Source organism: Anomaloglossus baeobatrachus, chromosome 2, assembly GCF_048569485.1.
Source record: "Anomaloglossus baeobatrachus isolate aAnoBae1 chromosome 2, aAnoBae1.hap1, whole genome shotgun sequence".
Lineage (NCBI taxonomy): Eukaryota > Metazoa > Chordata > Amphibia > Anura > Aromobatidae > Anomaloglossus > Anomaloglossus baeobatrachus.
The window spans coordinates 47,934,015-47,951,793 of NC_134354.1; the positions used below are offsets into that span (position 1 = coordinate 47,934,015).

Sequence of the window (17,779 nt, forward strand, 5' to 3'; positions counted from 1 at the left end):
AAAAAAAGAAGCATAAAAGTAGTTTTAGACATATAGCATATAATAACTGTACAGGTGTGAATCATACACAGAAAGGCCCAGTTGTATTGCCAATTGGTGAAATACAGCCTATCCCATTTTCTTTTTTTTAACCATCCATGATAAATAAATAAACAGATTTTTTTTTTTGACTGATCATACACTGGTCTCTAACGTACAGCCCTCTAATATAAGGTGCAGAACATGTAGTTACAGACACGAGGCTTTCAATATATTGGGCAATAATTGAGCCAAAAAATAGAAAGGACGCCAGCCATTAGCTTGTGACGTCTCCAGATACAACGTTCACCAGATTTCTGGAGTCCATTATAGGTAATTTGTCACACAGCCAGAAGTTCCCCAAACTTTGACACCTTTCAAAATTAGTTTTCTGGCATAGAAGGGATGATAAGTGTCCATGAGGAATATTGTGCTGCCCTGCATTAAATATAAATCCCCCAGATCTGGTCACCAAATGGCAGGTGACAGAATCTAATTAAGACTAAGGGGTACTTTGCACACTACGACATCGCAAGCCGATGCTTGCGATGCCGAGAGGGATAGTACCCGCTCCCGTCGCAGCAGCGATATCATGGTGATAGCTGCCGTAGCGAACATTATCGCTACGGCAGCTTCACATGAACTTACCTGCCCTGTTACGTCGCTCTGGCCGGCGACCCGCCTCCTTCCTAGGGGGCGGGTCGTGCGGCGTCACAGCGACGTCACACGGCAGGCGGCCAATAGAAGCTGAGGGGCAGAGATGAGCGGGACGTAAACATCCCGCCCACCTCCGTCCTTCCGCATAGCCAGCGTGAGCCGCTCCTCGCTCCTGCGGCTTCTCACACAGCGATGTGTGCTGCCGCAGGAACGAGGAACAACGAAGGGAATTTTTGTTTACTTACCGTAAATTCCTTTTCTTCTAGCTCCTATTGGGAGACCCAGACAATTGGGTGTATAGCTTCTGCCTCCGGAGGCCACACAAAGTATTACACTTTAAAAAGTGTAACCCCTCCCCTCTGCCTATACACCCTCCCGTGCATCACGGGCCCATCAGTTTTGGTGCCAAAGCAGGAAGGAGGAAACTTATAAATTGGTCTAAGGTAAGTTCAATCCGAAGGATGTTCGGAGAACTGAAACCATGAACCAAAAGAACAATTCAACATGAACAACATGTGTACACAAAAGAACAACCAGCCCGAAGGGAACAGGGGCGGGTGCTGGGTCTCCCAATAGGAGCTAGAAGAAAAGGAATTTACGGTAAGTAAACAAAATTCCCTTCTTCTTTGTCGCTCCATTGGGAGACCCAGACAATTGGGACCTCCAAAAGCAGTCCCTGGGTGGGTAAAAGAATACTTCGATAAAAGAGCCGAAAAACGGCCCCTTCTTACAGGTGGGCAACCGCCGCCTGAAGGACTCGCCTACCTAGGCTGGCATCTGCCGAAGCATAGGCATGCACCTGATAGTGTTTCGTGAAAGTGTGCAGACTCGACCAGGTAGCCGCCTGACACACCTGCTGAGCCGTAGCCTGGTGCCGCAATGCCCAGGACGCACCTACGGCTCTGGTAGAATGGGCTTTCAGCCCTGAAGGAATCGGAAGCCCAGACGAACGGTAGGCTTCAAGAATCGGTTCCTTGATCCACCGAGCCAAGGTTGACTTGGAAGCCTGCGACCCCTTACGCTGGCCAGCGACCAGGACAAAGAGCGCATCAGAACGGCGCAAGGGCGCCGTGCGAGAAATGTAGAGCCTGAGTGCTCTCACGAGATCTAACAAGTGCAAATCCTTTTCACATTGGTGAACTGGATGAGGGCAAAAAGAAGGTAAGGAGATATCCTGATTGAGATGAAAAGGGGATACCACCTTGGGGAGAAATTCCGGGACCGGACGCAGAACCACCTTATCCTGGTGAAACACCAGGAAGGGGGCTTTGCATGACAGCGCTGCTAGCTCAGACACTCTCCGAAGTGATGTGACTGCCACTAGGAAGGCCACCTTCTGCGAAAGGCGTGATAGAGAGACATCCCGCATCGGCTCGAAAGGTGGTTTCTGAAGAGCCGTTAGCACCCTGTTAAGATCCCAGGGTTCCAGCGGACGCTTGTAAGGTGGGACTATGTGGCAAACCCCCTGCAGGAACGTGCGGACCTGCGGAAGCCTGGCTAGACGCTTTTGAAAAAACACGGAAAGCGCCGATACTTGTCCCTTGAGAGAGCCGAGAGACAAACCCTTGTCCATTCCGGATTGAAGGAAAGAAAGAAAAGTGGGCAAGGCAAACGGCCAGGGAGTAAAACCCTGATCAGAGCACCAGGATAAGAAGATCCTCCAAGTCCTGTGGTAGATCTTGGCGGACGTTGGTTTCCTGGCCTGTCTCATAGTGGCAATGACATCTTGAGATAACCCTGAGGACGCTAGGAGCCAGGACTCAATGGCCACACAGTCAGGTTGAGGGCCGCAGAATTCAGATGGAAAAATGGCCCTTGAGACAGCAAGTCTGGTCGGTCTGGGAGTGCCCACGGTTGACCCACCGTGAGGTGCCACAGATCCGGGTACCACGACCTCCTCGGCCAGTCTGGAGCGATGAGGATGGAGTGGCGGCAGTCGGACCTGATCTTGCGTAACACTCTGGGCAGCAGTGCCAGAGGAGGAAATACATAAGGCAGTCGAAACTGCGACCAATCCTGAACTAATGCGTCTGCCGCCAGAGCTCTGTGATCTTGAGACCGTGCCATGAATGCCGGGACTTTGTTGTTGTGCCGAGACGCCATTAGGTCGACGTCCGGCGTTCCCCATCGGCAACAGATCTCTTGAAACACGTCCGGGTGAAGAGACCATTCCCCTGCGTCCATGCCCTGGCGACTGAGAAAGTCTGCTTCCCAGTTTTCTACGCCCGGGATGTGAACTGCGGAGATGGTGGAAGCTGTGGCTTCCGCCCACAGCAGAATCCGCCGAACTTCTTGGAAGGCTTGACGACTGCGTGTGCCGCCCTGGTGGTTGATGTACGCAACCGCCGTGGCGTTGTCCGACTGTATTCGGATCTGCCTGCCCTCCAGCCACCGCTGGAACGCCTTTAGGGCTAGATACACTGCCCTTATCTCCAGAACATTGATCTGAAGGGAGGACTCTGTCGGAGTCCAGGTTCCCTGAGCCCTGTGGTGGAGGAAGACCGCTCCCCACCCTGACAGACTCGCGTCCGTCGTGACCACAGCCCAGGATGGGGGCAGGAAGGATTTTCCCTTCGACAAAGAAGTGGGAAGAAGCCACCACTGAAGAGAGGTTTTGGCTGCCCGTGAAAGGGAGACGTTCCTGTCTAGGGACGTCGACCTCCTGTCCTATTTGCGGAGAATGTCCCATTGAAGTGGACGCAGATGAAACTGCGCAAAGGGAACTGCCTCCATTGCTGCCACCATCTTCCCTAGGAAGTGCATGAGGCGCCTCAAGGGGTGTGACTGGGCTCGAAGGAGAGAGTGCACCCCTGTCTGTAGTGAACGCTGTTTGTCCAGCGGTAGCTTCACTATCGCTGAGAGAGTATGAAACTCCATCCCGAGGTAAGTCAGCGATTGGGTCGGTGTCAATTTTGACTTTGGGAAATTGATGATCCACCCGAACCTCTGGAGAGTCTCCAGAGCAATGGTCAGGCTGTGTTGATATGCCACCCGGGAGGGTGCCTTGACTAGAAGATCGTCAAAGTAAGGGATCACCGAGTGGCCCTGAGAGTGTAGGACCGCCACTACTGCTGCCATGACCTTGGTGAAGACCCGTGGGGCTGTCGCCAGGCCGAAAGGCAGTGCTACGAACTGAAGGTGTTAGTCTTTGATGGCGAAACGCAGGAAGAGTTGATGCTCTGGTGCAATCGGCACATGGAGATAAGCATCCCTGATGTCGATTGACGCTAGGAAGTCTCCTTGGGACATCGAGGCGATGAAGGAGCGGAGAGATTCCATCCGGAACCGTCTGGTTCTCACGTGTCTGTTGAGCAGTTTGAGGTCCAGAACGGGACGGAATGATCCGTCCTTTTTTGGCACCACGAACAAGTTGGAGTAAAAACCGCGACCCCATTCTTGAAGGGGAACGGGGATCACCACTCCTTCTGCCTTCAGAGTGTTCACCGCCTGAAAAAGTGCATCGGCTCGCTCGGGGGGCGGAGATGTTCTGAAGAAACGAGTCGGAGGACGAGAACTGAGCTCTATCCTGTAACCGTGAGACAGAATGTCTCTCACCCATCGGTCTTGGACATGTGGCCACAAGGCGTCGCAAAAGCGGGAGAGCCTGCCACCGACCGAGGATGCGGTTTGGGGAGGCCGAAAGTCATGAGGAGGCCGCCTTGGGGGCGGTTCCTCCGGCGGTCTTTTTAGGACGTGACTTAGACCGCCATGCAGAAGAGTTCCTCTGGCCCTTCTGTGGCCTGTTGGACGTGGAGGAATGGGACCTGGCTGAGGGCCGAAAGGACTGAAACCTCGGTTGTATCTTACGCTGCTGAGGTCTGTTTGGTTTGGACTGGGGTAAGGACGAGTCCTTTCCCTTGGATTGTTTAATAATTTCGTCCAATTGCTCGCCAAACAAATGGTCGCCAGAAAATGGCAAACCGGTTAAGAACTTCTTGGAAGCAGAGTCTGCCTTCCATTCGCGTAGCCACATGGCCCTGCGGACTGCCACCGAATTGGCGGATGCTACCGCTGTACGGCTCGCAGAGTCCAGGACGGCGTTCATGGCGTAGGACGAAAAAGCCGACGCCTGAGAAGTCAAAGACACAACCTGCGGAGTAGAGGTACGTGTGACCGCATTAATCTCAGACAGACAAGCTGAGATAGCTTGGAGTGCCCACACGGCTGCGAATGCCGGAGCAAAAGACGCGCCTATGGCTTCATAGATGGATTTCATCAGGAGCTCTATTTGCCTGTCAGTGGCATCCTTGAGCGATGAACCATCTGCCACTGATACTACGGATCTAGCCGCCAGTCTAGAGACTGGAGGATCCACCTTGGGACACTGAGCCCAACCCTTAACTACGTCAGGGGGGAAGGGGTAACGTGTGTCATTAAGGCGCTTAGTAAAGCGCTTGTCCGGAAATGCTCGGTGCTTCTGGACAGCATCTCTGAAGTTAGAGTGATCGAAAAACGCACTCCGTGTACGTTTGGGAAACCTAAACTGGTGTTTCTCCTGCTGTGAAGCCGACTCCTCTATAGTTGGAGTTGGAGGAGAAAGTTCTAGCACCTGGTTGATGGACGCTATAAGGTCATTTACTATGGCGTCCCCTTCAGGTGTATCAAGATTGAGAGCAACGTCAGGGTCAGAGTCCTGAGCTGCGACCTCCGCTTCATCCTCCAGAGAGTCCTCATGCTGAGACCCTGAGCAGCGTGATGAAGTCGAGGAAGGTTCCCAGCGAGCCCGCTTAGCCGGTCTGGGACTGCGGTCCGTCCTCACCGTGGGACCTAGGTGTCACCCCAGGAGCACTTTGCTGCGCCGACCGAGGGGGGCCTGGGGGCGATGAACTTACAGTGCCCTGGGCCTGTGTTACCGGTCTGGACTGCAAGGCTTCTAGTATCTTAGCAGACCATCTGTCCATAGACTGAGCCATGGATTGTGAAAGCGACTCAGAGTTTCTCAGCCAAAACTGCAAACTCTGTCCCTGCCACCTGGACAGTGGAAGCCGGCGGTTCTACCTGAGCCGAGGGTCCCACCAGTGCCTGAGGCTCCGGCTGAGTGAGTGCCACAGGGGCCGAGCATTGCACACAATGTGGGTAGGTGCAACCTGCAGGTAACATAGCCGCACAAGAGGTACAGGTTGCAAAATAAGCCTGTGCCTTGGCACCCTTGCTCTTTGCGGACGACATGCTGTAGTCTCCTCTGAGAGTGATCACTGAGGGTATATAGCCAAAGGCAAATAATGCGGCCGAACAGAAAAAATGTATAATATATATATATATATATACACACACACACACACACACACACACACACACACACACACACACACACACACACACACACACACACACACTTCGGCACCCAGGGGGGCCAGCACCTGGTAACCGGTGCGGCTTACCGACCGCCCAAAGCGGTTGTGTGTCCACCAGATTCCCTGCCTGGGCCTCCCAGCGCTGCAGAACTCGTTCTGAATGCCTCCACCGGCAGAAGTGATTATAACAATGGCTGCCAGCGTTCTCAGAGGAGGAGGGAGCCGTGGGCGTGACTAATAAAGTGCGGGAATCTGGTGCCCCACAGTGCTCAGTGAGGGGGGAGGAGGATATCTAAGTATGCTCCAGCCCTCACTGCCGACGTCCAGTCGAGCGTCCCGCCCTTACCCCTGACTGGCAGGCCCGGGGGCGGGAGTTATTGTACTAGGCCGCAGAAGCCGGGGACTAAATTTAATAACGCGGCCGGCAAACAGGCGCGGTCGGCGCGGTAGTCCCGGCGTCACAAAAAAAACACAGCAGCCGCTGCAGCGTCTGTTACACAGGCGCTCCATGCGACCGTCCCCAAGGGGACACAGAGTACCTCTTAGAAGCAGGGCCTGTCCCTGATGATACCCAGTCTCCTGTCCGTCAGATTCCCCCAGGGGCTGCGGAGGGAGCCCGGTCCCAGTGCATGGTGACCGGTTAGGATCCCACTTCTCCCAGAGCCTCTAAGGGATGGGGAAGGAAAACGGCATGTGGCTCCAGCCTTTGTACCCACAATGGGTACCTCAACCTTAACAGCACCGCCGACATTAGTGGGGTGAGAAGGGAGCATGCCGGGGGCCCTGTGGGGGCCCTCTTTTCTTCCATCCGATAAAATCAGCAGCTGCTGCTGACTAAAATGTGGAGCTTGCGTGAATGTGTGCCTCCTTCAACACAAAGCATAAAACTGATGGGCCCGTGATGCACGGGAGGGTGTATAGGCAGAGGGGAGGGGTTACACTTTTTAAAGTGTAATACTTTGTGTGGCCTCCGGAGGCAAAAGCTATACACCCAATTGTCTGTGTGTCCCAATGGAGCGACAAAGAAATCGTACTGTCGCTGCAGCAAAATTATGAAAATGTCGGACCCTACACCAATGATACGATTACGACGCTTTTGCGCTCGTTAATCGTATCAAAAAGGATTTGCACACTAAGATATCGACAGCGAGGCCAGATGTGCGTCACTTTCGATTTGACCCCACAGACATCGACTGCGATGTCATAGTGTGCAAAGTACCCCTACGGCTAGGTTCACATTTCTGTTGTTTTTCATCAGTCACATGCATTGCTTGACACTTGTGACTGATGCGTTGAACAACAGGTGACAAGAATTGGAATTCATTGTCACGAGAAAGCGGATTCCTTTGTAAAACGAGTAATAGTTCACAATAGCCGGCCGCCGGATTTTGAGAGCGATCAGCTGATCTCCCAGCGGCTGGCTTCTGTGAACGAGTGATTGATCGCTCTCAAAAGCCGGCGGCCGGGAGATCAGCTCATCGTTCGGCCGCCGAGAGAGAGAGAGAGAATGTGCAGCGAAATCAAAAGCATTCCGCTGCTCAAAAAACGTTACAAGCTGCGTTCCTGCCACCCGATGGTCACTCGTTCCACGATTGATCAGTCGGGCGGCGGATGCAACGCAAAAGGCATCAGTCACAATCAGCCGCTCATACAAGTCTATGGGAAACAACGGAATCCGCCAAATGGATTGCATTGTTTATCAGAGCGGTGGATTGTGACTGATAATAAACAACGGAAATGTGAACCTAGGGTAAGGAAGACGTTCTAACCAGAGCAAACCCCATGCTGACAAGGTAATTCAGCTAAGGAAATGGGCTGCCAGCAAATTTGAATCAAGTGACCGCTGCAGCCAATCACTAGCCTTCAGTGGTGATTATAGCTCAGTTGGCACAACACTACTGAAACCAAGGAGTGACTGTGGTATACAATTAGAGGACAGTCAGAACACAAGCACTGTGGGACGGCTATAAAGGACCATCAGGGCAACCAGAGCAGCAGGTTTTTAAAGGAAAATCTCGGAAGAAGGGAATTTTGTTTACTTACCGTAAATTCCTTTTCTTCTAGCTCTAATTGGGAGACCCAGACAATTGGGTGTATAGCTACTGCCTCCGGAGGCCACACAAAGTATTACACTTAAAAGTGTAAGGCCCCTCCCCTTCTGCCTATACACCCCCCGTGGGATCACGGGCTCCTCAGTTTTAGTGCAAAAGCAAGAAGGAGGAAAGCCAATAAACTGGTTTACAGCAAATTCAATCCGAAGGAATATCGGAGAACTGAAACCATTCAACATGAACAACATGTGTATACAAGAAAACAGGGGCGGGTGCTGGGTCTCCCAATTAGAGCTAGAAGAAAAGGAATTTACGGTAAGTAAACAAAATTCCCTTCTTCTTTGTCGCTCTATTGGGAGACCCAGACAATTGGGATGTCCAAAAGCAATCCCTGGGTGGGTAAAATAATACCTCGTAATAGAGCCGTAAAACGGCCCCTTCCTACAGGTGGGCAACTGCCGCCTGAAGGACTCGTCTGCCTATGCTGGCATCCGCCGAAGCATAGGTATGCACCTGATAGTGTTTCGTGAAAGTGTGGAGGCTGGACCAGGTAGCCGCCTGACACACATGCTGAGCCGTAGCCTGGTGCCTCAAAGCCCAGGACGCACCCACGGCTCTGGTAGAATGGACCTTCAGCCCTGAGGGAACCGTAAGCCCAGCAGAACGATAAGCTCGAGAATTGGTTCCTTGATCCACCGAGCCAGGCTTGATTTGGAAGTCTGCGACCCTTTACGCTGGCTAGCGACAAGGACAAAGAGTGCATCCGAGCGGCGCAGGGGCGCCGTACGATAGATGTCGAGTCTGAGTGCTCTCACCAGATCTGATCAAGTGCAAATCCTTTTCACATTGGTGAACTGGATGAGGACAAACAGAGGGTACGTGGATACCCTGATTGAGATGAAAGGGGGGATACCACCTTAGAGAGAAATTCCGGAACCGGACGCAGAACCCCTTGACCTGGTGAGACACCGGGAAGGGGGCTTTGCACGACAATGCTGCCAGGACAGACACTCTCCGAAGTGAAGTGACTGCCACTAGGAAAACCACTTTCTGCGAAAGGCGTGAGAGAGAAAAATCCCTCAAAGGCTCGAATGATGGTTTCTGAAGAACCATCAGCACCCTGTTCAGATCACAGGGTTCTAACAGTCGTTTGTAAGGAGGGACTAAGCGGCAAACCTCCTGCAGGAACGTGCGTACCTGAGGAAGTCTTGCTAGGCGCTTCTGAAAAAATACAGAGAGCGCTGAGATTTGTCCCTTAAGGGAGCCGAGCGACAAACCTTTTTCCAAACCGGATTGCAGGAAGGAAAGAAAAGTAGGCAAGGCAAATGGCCAGGGAGAAACTCCCTGAGCAGAGCACCAAGATAAGAATATCTTCCACGTTCTGTGGTAGATCTTGGCAGATGTGGGTTTTCTGGCCTGTCTCATAGTGGTAATGACCTCTTGAGATAACCCTGCAGATGCTAGGATCCAGGACTCAATGGCCACACCGTCAGGTTGAGGGCCGCAGAATTCAGATGGAAAAACGGCCCTTGAGACAGCAAGTATGGTCGGTCTGTGCCCACGGTTGGCCTACCGTGAGATGCCACAGATCCGGGTACCACGACCTCGTTGGCCAGTCTGGAGCGACGAGTATGGCGCGGCGGCAGTCGGACCTGATCTTGCGTAACACTCTGGGCAACAGTGCCAGAGGTGGGAACACATAAGGGAGTTGAAACTGCGACCAATCCTGAACTAAGGCGTCTGCCGCCAGAGCTGATCGTGAGACCGTGCCATGAATGCCGGGACCTTGTTGTTGTGCTGAGACGCCATTAGGTCGACGTCCGGCATCCCCCAGCGGCAACAGATCTCCTGAAATACATCCGGGTGAAGGGACCATTCCCCTGCGTCCATGCCCTGGCGACTGAGAAAGTCTGCTTCCCAGTTTTCTACGCCCGGGATGTGGACTGCGGATATGGTGGAGGCCGTGGCTTCCACCCACGTCAAAATCCGCCGGACTTCCAGGAAGGCTTGCCGACTGCGTGTTCCTCCTTGGTGATTGATGTAAGCCACCGCTGTGGAGTTGTCCGACTGAATTCGGATCTGCTTGCCTTCCAGCCACTGCTGGAAAGCTTTTAGGGCAAGATACACTGCCCTGATCTCCAGAACATTGATCTGAAGGGAGGACTCTTGCTGAGTCCACGTACCCTGAGCTCTGTGGTGGAGAAAAAACTGCTCCCCACCCTGACAGACTCGCGTCCGTCGTGACCACCGCCCAGGATGGGGGTAGGAAGGATTTCCCCTTCGACAATGAAGTGGGAAGAAGCCACCACCGAAGAGAATCTTTGGCTGCCTGAGAGAGGGAGACGTTTCTGTCGAGAGACGTCGACTTCCTGTCCCATTTGCGAAGGATGTCCCATTGAAGAGGACGCAGGTGAAACTGCGCGAAAGGGACTGCCTCCATTGCTGCCACCATCTTCCCCAGGAAGTGCATGAGGCGCCTCAGGGGGTGTGACTGACCTTGAAGAAGAGATTGCAACCCTGTCTGCAGTGACCGCTGTTTGTCCAGCGGAAGTATCACCATCGCCGAGAGGGTATGAAATTCCATGCCCAGATATGTCAGCGATTGTGCCGGTGTCAGATTTGACTTTGGAAAAATGATGATCCACCCGAAGCTCTGGAGAATCTGTAGAGTAGCGTTGAGGCTGTGTTGGCATGCCTCTTGAGAGGGTGCCTTGACAAGCAGATCGTCTAGGTAAGGAATCACCGAGTGTCCCTGAGAGTGGAGGACCGCTACTACTGTTGCCATGACCTTGGTGAAAACCCGTGGGGCTGTCGCCAGGCCGAAAGGCAGTGCCGCGAACTGAAGGTGTTCGTCTCCTATGGCGAAACGCAGGAAGCGCTGATGCTCCGGAGCGATCGGCACGTGGAGATAAGCATCCTTGATATCGATCGATGCAAGGAAATCTCCTTGGGACATTGAGGCGATGACGGAGCGGAGGGATTCCATCCGGAACCGCCTGGTTTTTACGTGTCTGTTGAGCAGTTTTAGGTCCAGGCCCGGACGGAAAGACCCGTCATTTTTTGGGACCACAAACAAGTTGGAGTAAAAACCGTGACCCTGTTGCTGAAAAGGAACCGGGACCACCACTGCTTCTGCCTTCAGAGTGCACACCGCCTGCCTGAGAGCCTCGGCTCTCTCGGGAGGCGGAGATGTTCTGAAGAATCGAGTCGGAGGACGAGAGGAGAACTCTATCCTGTAACCGTGAGACAGAATGTCTCTCACCCAACGGTCTTTTACCTGTGGCAGCCAGGTGTCGCAAAAGCGGGAGAGCCTGCCACCGACCGAGGATGCGGCGTGCGGAGGTCGAAAGTCATGAGGAAGCCGCCTTGGCGGCGGTACCTCCGGCGGCCTTTTTGACGTGATTTAGGCCGCCATGAATCGGAATTCCTCTGATCCTACTGAGGCCTTTTGGACGAGGAGAATTGGACCTGTCCGCGCCCCGAAAGGACCGAAACCTCGACTGTCCCCTCCTCTGTTGGGGTATGTTCGGTTTAGCCTGAGGAAAGGATGTATCCTTTCCCTTGGATTGTTTGATGATTTCATCCAGTTGCTCACCAAACAAGCGGTCGCCAGAGATTGGCAAACTGTTTAAGCACTTTTTGGAAGCAGAATCTGCCTTCCATTCCCGCAACCCCAATTCTCTGCTTATTACCACTGAATTGTCGGACGCAACCGCCGCCCGGCTCGCCGAGTCCAGGACAGCATTAATGGCGTATGACACAAACGCTGGCGTTTGAGATGTTAAAGACGCAACTTGCGGTGCAGACGTATGTGTGACTGCCTCAATTTGCGCTTGAGCCGCTGAGACCGCTTGGAGCGCCCAGACGGCTGCGAAAGCTGGAGCAAAAGACGCGCCAATAGCTTCATAGATGGATTTCAACCAGAGCTCCATCTGTCTGTCAGTGGCATCTTTGAGTGAAGCCATATCTTCCACTGCAACTAAGGATTTAGCCGCTGGGGATAGGAGGGTCCACATTGGGACACTGAACCCAGCCCTTGACAACGTCAGAAGGGAAGGGATAACGTGTATCCTTAAGGCGCTTGGAAAAAACGCTTATCTGGACAAGCCCGGTGGTTCTGGACAGCCTCCCTGAAGTCAGAGTGATCAAGAAACGTACTCAATGTACGCTTGGAACCTGAAACGGAACTTCTCCTGCTGAGAAGCTGACTCCTCAGGCGTAGGAGCTGAGGGAGAAATATCCAACATTTGATTGATGGACGCCATAAGATCATTCACTACGGTGTCACCATCAGGTGTATCCAGGTTGAGAACGTTCTCAGGATCAGAATCCTGATCAGATACCTCCGCCTCATCATAGAGAGAGTCCCCATGCTGAGACCCTGAATATGAGACACTCCAGGAGCACCTTGTTGTACCAACTGGGGGGGACCAGGGGGCAATGAATCAACAGTGCCCATGGTCTGAGAGACCGGTCTGGACTGCAAGGCTTCTAGTATCTTAGCCATAGTCTCAGAAAGTCTGTCAGTAAATACTGCAAACTCCGTCCCCATCACCTGGACCGTGTTAACAGGTGGGTCTCCCTGGGCTACCATTAGCAGAGACTCCGGCTGAATAAGTGCCACAGGGGCCGAGCATTGCATACAATGAGGGTCCGTGGAACCTGCCGGCCGTATAGCCGTACATGCTGTACAGGCTGCATAGTAAACCTGTGCTTCTGCACCCTTGTTTTTCACAGACGATATGCTGTTATCTCCCCCGAACAATCAAGGAGGGTATATAGCCAAAATACAATAGTGCGACCGAACAGTGCAATGTATAGCGTACAAGCATATATCTATATGTGCACTTCGGCACTAGTGGGGTCAGCACCACAGGTGCTGCTTACCGCCCGCTCACAGCGGTTGTGTGACCACCAGAATCCCTGCCAGGGTCTTCCCAAACTTGTCTCTTTTCTCAGCCACAGAAAAAACTGACATGAATGGCTGCCGGCGTCCTGTGTAGAGGAGGAGGCCGTGGGCGTGCCCCAGAAAGTGCGGGAATCCGGTTTTACACTGTGCACAGTGAGAGGGGTGGAGTATGCAAAGCATGCTCCAGCTCTCAGCGCTGCCGTGCTGTGCAGCGTCACGCCCTTACCCTGACTGGCAGGCCTGTGGGCGGTAACGAAGTGAGACTAGGCCGCAAAAGCCGGGGACTAAAGTGATAAGCGCGGCCGGCATATAAGCTCTGGTCGGCGCGCAAGTCCCCGGCGCACCACAAGTCATAGCCGCGCCTGAGATAAAAATGGCAGCGGCGGTTAGCGCGGCAGTCCCCCAATACACCAACACACCCAGCTACGCTGTAGTGTGCGATGGCACCAGTGCGGGCAGCGCCGCCGTCCCTGGCGCACTAACACACCCAGCAGTGCTGCCGTGTGTCTGTGCGCGGTCCCCACGGGGACACAGAGTACCTCAACGTAGCAGGGCCATGTCCCTGATGATACTCAGCTCCATGTCCAGCAGATTCCCAGGGGCTGTGGATGGAGCACGGCCTCTGTGCCTGGAGACCGATAGGATCCCACTTCACCCAGAGCCCTAAGGGGATGGGGAAGGAAAGCAGCATGTGGGCTCCAGCCTCCGTACCCGCAATGGGTACCTCAACCTTAACAAACACCGCCGACAAGAGTGGGGTGAGAAGGGAGCATGCTGGGGGCCCTAGTATGGGCCCTCTTTTCTTCCATCCGACATAGTCAGCAGCTGCTGCTGACTAAACAGTGGAGCTATGCGTGGATGTCTGACCTCCTTCGCACAAAGCATGAAAACTGAGGAGCCCGTGATCCCACGGGGGGTGTATAGGCAGAAGGGGAGGGGCCTTACACTTTTAAGTGTAATACTTTGTGTGGCCTCCGGAGGCAGTAGCTATACACCCAATTGTCTGGGTCTCCCAATAGAGCGACAAAGAAAACCCTTTTAAATCAATGATCACACACGGCCATCACCTTGGTTTGCAGCAAAGAAAGCAGCAGGTTTATGGTAGATATTCGGTCTTCTTTTACTCCAGTGCTGAAAATCTCTACAAAAAAATCTAAAAAAAAAAAAAGAATGAAACATAATATAAGAAAATAGGCACAATAACAACATCTATCACAACTTTGTGTATTGCCCAACGCAGAAGTGCCCCCTACAGGCCGCTGCTATACATTACACCGGATATCATCGTACATTGAATGGCTACACTTCTCCATACATTTCTATACTCATCTTCAGAATTACACACCTTTGAGCTCCAGAACCTGCACAATTGTGTTGTTGTCTCCAGAAATAAAGAAAGAAAGTGCAAACTGGATATAAGCCATTCGGACATCAGGTCTGCCCTGCGATGAAAGGAACAAATAAGATTAAACATATGAAAATGGATGGCGACTCCTTCCGTGATTTCTCCGTATTGTTAATTGTGGGAGCATCAGATTGGCTGCAGCGGTCACAATCCGTCCTGGCCAGAAGAAAACGCTAAGAGACTGCTTCTTATTGCTCAGACAGAACCGGACCAGTTCTGCTTCCCTCAAAGTAGAGCATATTGCTCTATCCGCTCCATGGACGCACATGCTCAACCGCCTTTCCATTCCCACTCCTCCTCACCTTGCAGTGGGGCTCCAGCCATCAGACACTCTTCTCCTGCCTTGTGAATAAGTGATAAAATGTCCAATGTGTTGGATACCCCTTTCGACTTTTAAAAAAAAGTGATCCCTAAATGATCAGAACTAGTAAATAAATAATAAAAATAGCTGATTAGCTGCAGCGGTGAGGTCACTGGTGATACCCAAATATGGAGAGGTGAGCAATCGCGAAAAGCCAGCGCTGGACCAGTTCTGGGTGTATATCGCTAACCCCTTATTACCAGTCCCTGTATACACTAGCATAGATAGAGAGATCTTTAGAAAGTTATTTCTAAAGATCTTTTACCGTATGCTAGTCCCCTGGGCGTTAGCTCCCCTGGCCAGTCGACCCTTATTAGCATGTTAGTACGCCCCTGTGGGTGCAGCATCAGAGGATGACCTCACTCACCTCTCGCTGCCATCGAGTCCGACACTGGGTTTCGGCTCAGTGAGCATGACCCCGGAGTTACGGTCATGCGCACTATGAAGCAGGATGTACACGTCCTGGGTTCAAACTGAAGTAATGCGCATGACCGAAACTCCGGGGTCATGCGCACCGAGCCAAAATCCAGCAATGGCGGCGGAGAGGTGAGGGAGATCATCCTCTGATGCTGCGAATTCATTAGCATGTTAGCACGTCCAGAGGGGTGTACTAACATACTAATGAGGGGCAACTGGCCGGGGAACTAACGCCCCGCGCTCATTAGCATACGGTAAAAGATAATTAGAAATACTTTTTCTAAAGCTCTCTTTATCTATGCTAGTGTATACAGGGACGGTTAGGCAGGAATTAACGATATGCACCCAGAACTGCTCGTGGTTCTGAGCGCATATTGCACCTGACAGGTTCCCTTTAAGTTGTGGCTTAAAGGGGGTTTCTATACAAATAGAAAAGAGAGAATTTTGTTACTTACCGTAAATTCTTTTTCTTATAGTTCCGTCATGGGAGACCCAGACCATGGGTGTATAGCTACTGCCCCCGGAGGACACACAAAGTTACTACACTCAAAACGTGTAGCTCCTCCCTCCTAGCATATACACCCCCTGCTAGCCAGTCCTAGCCAGTTTAGTGCAAAAGCTGAAGGAGGACATCCACCCACAAGAAGAGACAGAGTAAAATCCGGAAGAACCGGAACCTCTGTCTACAACAATAACAGCCGGTGAAGACACACGGAACAAGAAACCTGCCAACAGGCAATAGGGAGGGTGCTGGGTCTCCCATGACGGAACTATAAGAAAAAGAATTTACGGTAAGTAACAAAATTCTCTTTTTCTTTATCGTTCCTATGGGAGACCCAGACCATGGGACGTTCAAAAGCAGTCCATGGGTGGGAATAAACAGACAACTGAGAAGCAGGCAAACCTAACTTCACAAATGGGCGACAGACGCCGGAAAAATGCGTCTGCCCAAGCCCGCGTCTGCCAAAGCATGAGCATGCCTTGGGTAGTGCTTCGAAAAAGTATGCAGACTAATTCGAGCTGCAGTCTGACAGACCTACTGAGCCGTAACCTGGTGCCTGAAAGCCCAAAAAGGCGCCGACAGGTCTGATCAAATGTGCTCTGATCCCCGGCGGGGAAGGCACTTGAGTACACTTGTAGGTCTCGGAAATGGCCGACCTAAGCCAACGAACCAGGGTCGGCTTAGATGCCGAGAGACCGCTACGCTGACTAGCAGTCAGCACCAGAGAGAGGTGCACCGCCTAATAACGGCGGTGCGAGACACATAGATCCGGAGCGCCCGCACCAGATCCAGGATATGCAACGCTTCCTCAAGCGATGAACAGGAGCCGGACAAAAAGAAGGCAGGAAAATTGCCCCGGATAAGGTGGAAGCAGTAACCACCTTAGGGAAAAAAGTCCGGAGTCGGACGAAGACCACCTTGTCTTGATGCAAAAGACCAAAAAAGGGGGTGACTCCGAGAGAGTGCGGCCAGAACTCTCTGGCGGGAAATTATAGCCACTAGAAAGACTACTTTCTGTGAAAGATGAAACAAAGAAACCTCCCCAAGAGGCGCAAAGGGGGGTTTCCGGGAACCGGGAGGACCGGATTAAGGTCCCAGGGCTCCATAGGTTACCGGAAAGGCGGAATGATGTCAGATGCGCCCTTAAAGGAGCGCACCGGAGCCAGCCGGACGATACGCCGCTGGCACATACTGACAGAGCCGAGACCTGCCCCTTAATGAGGGATAGTCCTAGCTGTAGACCGGACTGTGGAAGGGACAGGAGGGTCGGCAAGGCCAAAAAGGTCAAAGGACACTTTGGAGCTCGAGTCATAGCGGAGATGACTTCAGGAAGGATATCAGAAGTCGCCAAGATCCAGGACTCAAGAGCTACGCCGTCAATCTGAGAATCCAGAATTCTGACGGAAAAAACGGACCTTTTGAGAAAAGGTCTGAACGGTCCGGAAGATGCCATGGCAACCCAACGGACAGAAGGAGCAGGTCAGAGTACCAAGCCTGCCTGGGTCAGTCTGGAGTATGAGAATGACCCGACGGCCCCCTTTACTGATCTTGCGCAGGACTCTGGACAAGAGGTAGAGGGTGAAATACGTAAAGAGACGAAGCTGGGATCAAACATGAACCAGTGTGTCTACCGCAAAACCTGAGGATTGTGGAGCACGGTTGGACAGCTGAAATAGTCTGCCTCGCAGTTTTCACATCTAGGATGTGGGCTGCGGATACGGTGGACTAGGAGTCCCTTGTCCACTGAAGAATGTTGAGCCGCCAAGATTGCCAGGCGGCTGAGTGTCCCGCCCTGGAAGCTGATGTAGGAAAACGCTGTCACGTTGTCCGACTGGACTCGAATGTGCCTAGCCGCCAACAGATGGTGAAGGCTTAGAGAGCTAGAAATACAGCTCTGATTTCCAGCACATTGATCCAGAGGGCTGATTCGGACAGAGTCCAAGCGCCCTGCGCTCCACGGTGGAGATATACTGCTCCCTAGGCGGATAGGCTAGCATCCTGGTGAGGATCACCCGGGACGGGGCCAGGAAGGAGCGCCCCTGAGACAGAGTGGCCGAAGCCACCACTGAAACGAGCCCCTGGTCAGTGGCGAAGCCACCACCCCGTGGGAGGAGGGAGTTCGCTTGTACAGCGGAAAACATCCAGTCTCAGAGGACGCAGGAGAA

General features: G+C 52.7%; 1 protein-coding gene across 3 annotated transcripts in view; it reads right to left on the minus strand.

Moving 5' to 3' along the window:
• The window catches only part of URB1 (URB1 ribosome biogenesis factor), a 311,203-nt gene that overhangs the window by 261,095 nt on the left and 32,329 nt on the right, over positions 1 to 17,779 (minus strand). For all 3 annotated transcript variants that reach the window (XM_075335040.1, XM_075335039.1, XM_075335038.1), the window contains exons 5-6: positions 14,275 to 14,371; positions 13,997 to 14,082 (exon numbers count right to left, since the gene is read on the minus strand). In XM_075335040.1, coding sequence (XP_075191155.1) covers positions 13,997 to 14,082; positions 14,275 to 14,371 — 183 coding nt within the window. The remainder of the gene's footprint in view (positions 1 to 13,996; positions 14,083 to 14,274; positions 14,372 to 17,779) is intronic.